At 40.5% G+C, this 6,412-nt stretch overlaps 1 protein-coding gene across 1 annotated transcript; it reads left to right on the top strand.

Annotated features, from left to right (window-relative positions):
• The first annotated feature begins 1,657 nt into the window (after positions 1–1,657).
• On the top strand, positions 1,658–3,163 carry LOC119362562 (momilactone A synthase-like). Its single transcript, XM_037627804.1, has 2 exons — positions 1,658–1,893; positions 1,988–3,163. Exons 1-2 carry the CDS (start codon positions 1,664–1,666, stop codon positions 2,790–2,792), a joined length of 1,035 nt encoding a protein of 344 aa, XP_037483701.1. The 5' UTR covers positions 1,658–1,663; the 3' UTR covers positions 2,793–3,163.
• The last annotated feature ends 3,249 nt before the right edge of the window (positions 3,164–6,412 follow it).

Here is a 6,412-nt window from a genome sequence, read left to right as displayed (position 1 = left end):
AAATTTGCACGAAATATACATACAAATTGTGCTTCTTTACAATATGCAAGAATAATCATATGTCCACGCGTGATATGGCATGTGAAAAATGGCATGAGAAATTGTAGAGGAAAGGGTGGGAAGTGAGTGGGAGAAATCTGCAAGAAATCCTACTATAATTTCCATAGTGTAACTGAAATAATGTATTTCCTTTAAGAAGAAACACACCAAAAAAAACTTGCGCATAACTTTGCACCAAAATTGCACTTTATCATATTATGCAAAAATAATCATATAACCATGAAATTTTGGCACATATCATATAGTATTTGTTTGTATAAAATTAGACCCAGCCAAAAACCCACAAAAAAATAATAACCAATAAAGGAAAGGAAATGGGAAAAATAAAAACCCATAGAAACAGAAAACAGAAATAAAAAAGTGAAGCAAAAATACCCTTAAATAGAAAGAAAATCATACAAACAACTTAAAAAAATAATGACAAAATCTGCACATAAATTGCGCTTTGTTATAATATGCAAGAATAAACACATAATAGTGAAATTTGTCACAAAACAAGTTTATCTAAAGAAAGAATGAATTAGTGGCATTGGTATTTAATCCATGGTTTCTCTACTCAGGATCAAAGTAATGAAGTTGAGGTATCCGTATTAACTGTTTAAGAAGAAAGAATAGTAAAGAAAAAGAATAATGATAACATTTGCACACGGTTTGAATAGAAATTGCGCTTTTTTATAATATGCAAAAATAAGCACAAACAGTGAAATTTCACAAAATATTCCTAAGCAGGAATGAATTAGATGTATTGGTATTACCCTTGAAGAATAAAGAAAATGAAATAAAAAATTAAACGAAATTATAATAATAAAGTTTTCTAAGAAACAATGAATTAGTGTCATTGGTTTCCCACTAAAGAAGAAAGGAACTGAAAATAATAAAACAAATAATGAATTCTTTTACAAACTATTTGCACATAAGTGCGCATTTTTAGTGTACATATAATCATGAAATTTTGGCACATATTATATAGTATTTTTTTGTATATAATTACACTTAGCTAAAAACCCACAAAAAACAAAAATAACCAATAAAGGAAAGAAAATGGGGGGGGGGGAACCCATAGAAAGAGAAAACAAAAATAAATCAAAAAATATGCACAAAATAGAAATAAAACCAACTAACAAAGAGAATCAGAAAAACAAAAGCAAAAGCACATAAAAATAGAAAAGTATTTAAAAAATCAAGCGAGAGAGAGGAGGGCTGGATTGCACGGTTAATGGGCTTCGGCCCAAAAATGAAATCGACTAACCCAAATAAGGGGTCAGTCAAAAAACAAAAAAAGCCCACACAACAGACAACACATGTCAAAAAAAAAAAAGAACACAGCATGAATCTTACAGAAAAATCCAATGGTCACAAATTCGATTAACCCAAAAGTGGAACTTCAGCTGACTGAAAAGTAGCTAAATTGGTACTCCCTCGGTCCCAAAATTCTTGTCTTACGGGACAAGAATTTTGGGACGGAGGGAGTACAATAAATGTCAAACTATCATGAAACAGGTCACCTGGTAGTATTTGGCTGTTCCTGGTAAATTCGTTCACTGTAGATTGTGTACGGTGGTTGTTGACTTGTTGTCATGCTGTGCGGTTCCAAATGCCAGCCATGCTGTACTGTGTGGCTGTGCCAGGAACAGAAATATCACGTAGCCTATCCCCAAGCCACACGCTCAGGAAAAGGAATCTAGCACGATCAAGCAGCACCAGAGGAGGCAGGATGTTCCGAGCACTGAAGCATGTCGTCGTCGTGTCGAGGGCGAAGGCGAAGAAGCGCCGAGCAGTGCCAGCCTTGTCGTCCTTCGCGAGCCACTTCTCCGCGGCCTCTACCGCGCAGAGGTTCGCGTGCCCTCCCGTCACACTCGATTCGATCTTGCCTTGTGTTTGCTTTCTCGAGCTCGTGAATCACAGAAGACCGATCCGAAGTTTCTAGGTTAGCCGGGAAGGTGGCCGTGATCACCGGCGGCGCCAGCGGCATCGGCAAGGCGACGGCCATGGAGTTCGTCAGGAACGGCGCCAAGGTCGTCCTCGCCGACGTCCAGGACGACCTGGGCCGCGCCGTGGCGGCCGAGCTCGGCGCCGACTCGGCGTGCTACACGCGGTGCGACGTGGCCGACGAGGCGCAGGTCGCCGCGGCCGTGGACCTGGTCGTCGCGCAGCACGGCCGCCTCGACGTCATGTTCAACAACGCCGGCATCAGCGGCGCCCTCACGCCCGTCCCTCTCGGCTTCCTCGACCTCGCCGACTTCGACCGCGTCATGGCGGTCAACGCGCGGGCCATGCTCGCCGGCGTGAAGCACGCGGCCCGCGTCATGACACCGCGTCGCAGAGGCAGCATCATCTGCACGGCCAGCACCGCGGGGGTGCTGGGCAGCGTGGCGCCGCACCCGTACAGCGTGTCCAAGGCGGCGGTGCTGGGGCTCGTGCGCGCCGTGGCAGGGGAGATGGCGCGCTCCGGGGTGCGCGTGAACGCCATGTCGCCCAGCTACATCCCGACGCCGCTGGTGATGCGCACCCTGGAGGAGTGGTACCCGAAGGCGACCGTCGACGAGCGTCGGCGGATCGTGGAGCAGGACGTCAACGAGATGGAAGGGACGGTGCTGGAGGCCGAGGACGTGGCCAAGGCCGCGCTGTACCTGGCGTCCGACGAGGCCAAGTACGTGAACGGCCACAACCTCGTTGTCGACGGCGGGTACACGGTGGGGAAGGCGCCCAACATGCCGGCACCGGCGCAGTAAGAGTCGATCAGCGGACGGTACACGGTCTATTAATTCGGGAGTTCAAAAATGAAGTTATGGTGTGTTGCTGCACCTGAACAATCGAGCGTTTTTCTCTTCAGAAGTGAACTGGGAGAACAATTCTTCCTCAAGAAATGAACTCCCATCTTCCACCAGGGTCCCTCACACAGACGTATATGTCTGAACTCTGAATTATAGTCGTAGATGTTATTCTTCTTTCCGTGTTGCTTGTATCTGTAGGAGCTTGATATTTTTTTTCCTTTTGACGGGATGGTAGGAGCTTGATGGGTTCTACCACTCGATTAAGGAATATGGTTTGATTATCCGGCTTCAACAGCAAGATTCAGAATAGATGTTCAAGTTTCCGATGCTTAGCTTCTACAGTAGCAATGAGAACTGTCTCAATGCAACTGTATTTGCACATGGTACTGTGCTGCAATGCACGATTGTATATGTACGCTGCTGCTAGATCAATGAAATATCCGTTGTACAAAAAAGGAAGCAAGAGGGGGTTTCCAGACATAGAGCCAAGAGGAGTCAGGATGTAAGTCACAGTGGACACCACTTTTTCTTTTAGGGGTAAAAGCCAAGTTTATTTATCAAAAGTCACAAGGTGTGGGATACAGTTTACGTCGTGAGGTTGGTCAAACCAGACGTGACGTGCCTGTCCTAGAAATAGCGAGAACTTGACTAGATTGTATGCCTCAAAGTTAACAGCACGGCTCTCAAAAACAAAATCACACTGGAACTGAATTGCTTTAAACTTTATCTCACTATGCCGTCCACTAACCTAAATGGTGTACGTGGACGTCCACTTAAACACATTGAAATTCTCGAAAAAAAATAAAGTAAATGGAAACGTGGCTAACCAACCAAAGCCCACAAAACCCAGGGCCCGGCACAAACAAATCCCGTCTCGTTTCTAACGCCGCCGCCATGCCCTAGGCCTCGCAACTAGATTGTGTCCAGTGTCCCCCAACGAGGTCTGTTTGTCGGTGTCGAGCCCAGCAACGCTCGATTGGAGGTGACGAGGTCACCCGATGCACCGGCGCGATGGAGTTCATAAGCGGGCCGAAATCCGCAAGTGTTCATTGTTGACCAATCGTCTTGACAACCGATTGCAGAACTCTGACCATCAGTTTGACCATTCACCATTGACAAAAAAAAATCATGAATTTCTTAACAATTCATATAAAGTAAAAAAATCACAAATTTGAATAAGTTCATCAATTTGACAAGTTCAGGAATATGAAAAAAATGCACGACATATGGGAAAATGTTCATGAAATTGAAAAAAAAAATCACCAAACCAATTTTTTTCCAAATTTGAAAAAAATCCGTAATTTTTTTTTACAAATTTTTGAAAAGTTTGTAACTTTGTATAACGTATGCGAAATTGAAAACCAAATCATGAATTTGACAAAAAGTTCATGGATTTGAAATTGTTTGTAATTTTCCAAAAAAAAAATGCAAAATTGAAACAAAGCATGAAATATTTAAATTTCTACAAACGATGAATAGTAATAAAAAGGAAAACAAGAAAGAGGAAAAGCAAAAGAGAAATAAAACTAGTAAAACACAACAAAGCAAAAAAACCAGAGAAAATCAGCCTGGAAAACAGAAAAAAAAACTTCAAGCGCGGAAGGCAGCCGTCCGATTGGGCCAGCCCACCTGGGACACAGCCATCAAGCGCTTTTTTTCTCTCTTTTCCCATTATTATTTTGTTTATTTTTTTAGTTTTTATTATATTTCGAAATCTTCTGAGTATGTTCATTATAAAAATCACTTTTACAAAAGTTAAATAATATTAACCATGCATTTCAAAATTGTAAGTGTGTATGGAAATACAGGTATGCAGAAAATGTACAATCCGTACGGGACGAGGAAATACTATAAGTTTACAAATAATTCCGAAAAATGTTAATCATGCTCTAAAAATATATTAAGTGTGTAAGAAAATATGTTTCTGATGTATAAATTAAATGTATACAGAAATGTACAATGTGTATGAAAAAAATGTGGAAATCAAAAATACTACTCCCTTCATCCCAAAATTCTTGTCTTAAATTTGTCTAGATACGGATGTACCTAATACTAAAATATGACTTGATACATCCGTATTTAGACAAATCTAAGACAAGGATTTTGGGGCGGAGGGAGTATATGTTTCCAATTTCTTTGAATTTTTTAATCATGCGTTAAAAATGTTAAATTTGTATAGAAAAAATGGTTCTGGTGTATACAAAAATGTACAATATGTAAGGAAAAACGTAGGCATCACAATATATAAGTTTTCAAAATATTAATCATGTATTTGGACAAAGCTAAACGTGTATACAAAAATGCTCCTGATGTCTATAAAAAATGTAGAATGTATAAGGAAAAAGTAGAAAGAAAATCTATGTCATAAAAAATGTTCTTCATTAGAAAATATCAAACGTTTGTATATAAAATCTTCCTGGTGTATACAAAAAATGTGAAATATTTATGGAGAAATAGACAATAAAAATATACGTGTTGAAAAATGTTGATCATGTATTTTTAAAATGTTAACCATATATAGAAAAAATATTTCTGGCCTATACAAAAAATATACAAAGAAAACAATACAAACCTATAAAAACCAGAGAGAACACACAAAAAAGAAACAAAGGAAACCGAAAGAAAGAAAAAAACAGTAAAAGTCAAGAAAAACATAGATAAAAAATAAATAAATAACTGGTCAAACTTTGAAAGAGACGAAAAAAAAGATGAAAAAGCAGAAAACAGACAACCAATGAGGAAAATCAAAAAAAGAAATAGACGAAACCGTACGTAAAACGAGTGAGTGAACGACTGAACTAGCAAGCGAGCGACATCACTAATGGGCCGTCCTATACATGCGAGAGATAGCATTCACGAGCTTGTAGAAGGTTCCCAAAATCGATGGCGAAGAGAGATAATGTGCCTACAGGCCATTTAACACTTAGCAAACATATTGAGTGTGAGTGTTGTACCAATTGCCCTCTATTTAACGCTATAGGTGCCACATAGGATTTGGTATGTCCACCTTGCTTGCATTCCTCTCCACCTGGTCTGTCCCTGCCTCTTGGGTTGTGCTGATAGTTGGGATCTTCGGATGCTAATACAGTAGTTTGAACGTTCCACTCATAAAAAAAACTCAATAAAGAAATGAACAAAAACTCATAAAAAACATTCCACTAAAAAAAAAAGTACCTTCGCCGTTGACTTGCACAAGGCTTTCGTTTACAGTAGTGTTTGTGCACGCAAACGTAATAATTCTAATGATGAAATATTCTGAGATTTGTATTTGGTAATAACTTGTTATTCCCTGTGGTCCTCCTTAGTCTAGAGCCTAAGGACCATAATGAGTTTTCCCTACTCGATGTCATGATCCATGCGCCCCCTGCCACCCCTCCACACCATCCCCTCAAAGACCCTGCAACCTACCGTCATGAGATAGGCCCCATTTTAGAGTTTGGCACATGATCTTTGATCTCGCCCGCTCGGCCTTGACTTTGTCCTATGGTTGATGCATAGTAACAATGGGCTAAGGAGGGGCAAAACTATGAGGTTTAGCCTGTTTTTACTAACATATAGCACAAAAACTAACATGTATT

This window comes from Triticum dicoccoides, chromosome 2B (assembly GCF_002162155.2).
Source record: "Triticum dicoccoides isolate Atlit2015 ecotype Zavitan chromosome 2B, WEW_v2.0, whole genome shotgun sequence".
Classification (NCBI taxonomy): domain Eukaryota; kingdom Viridiplantae; phylum Streptophyta; class Magnoliopsida; order Poales; family Poaceae; genus Triticum; species Triticum dicoccoides.
Note: the sequence above shows the minus strand (reverse complement) of the source record. Positions and strands in the feature narration are given on the sequence as shown.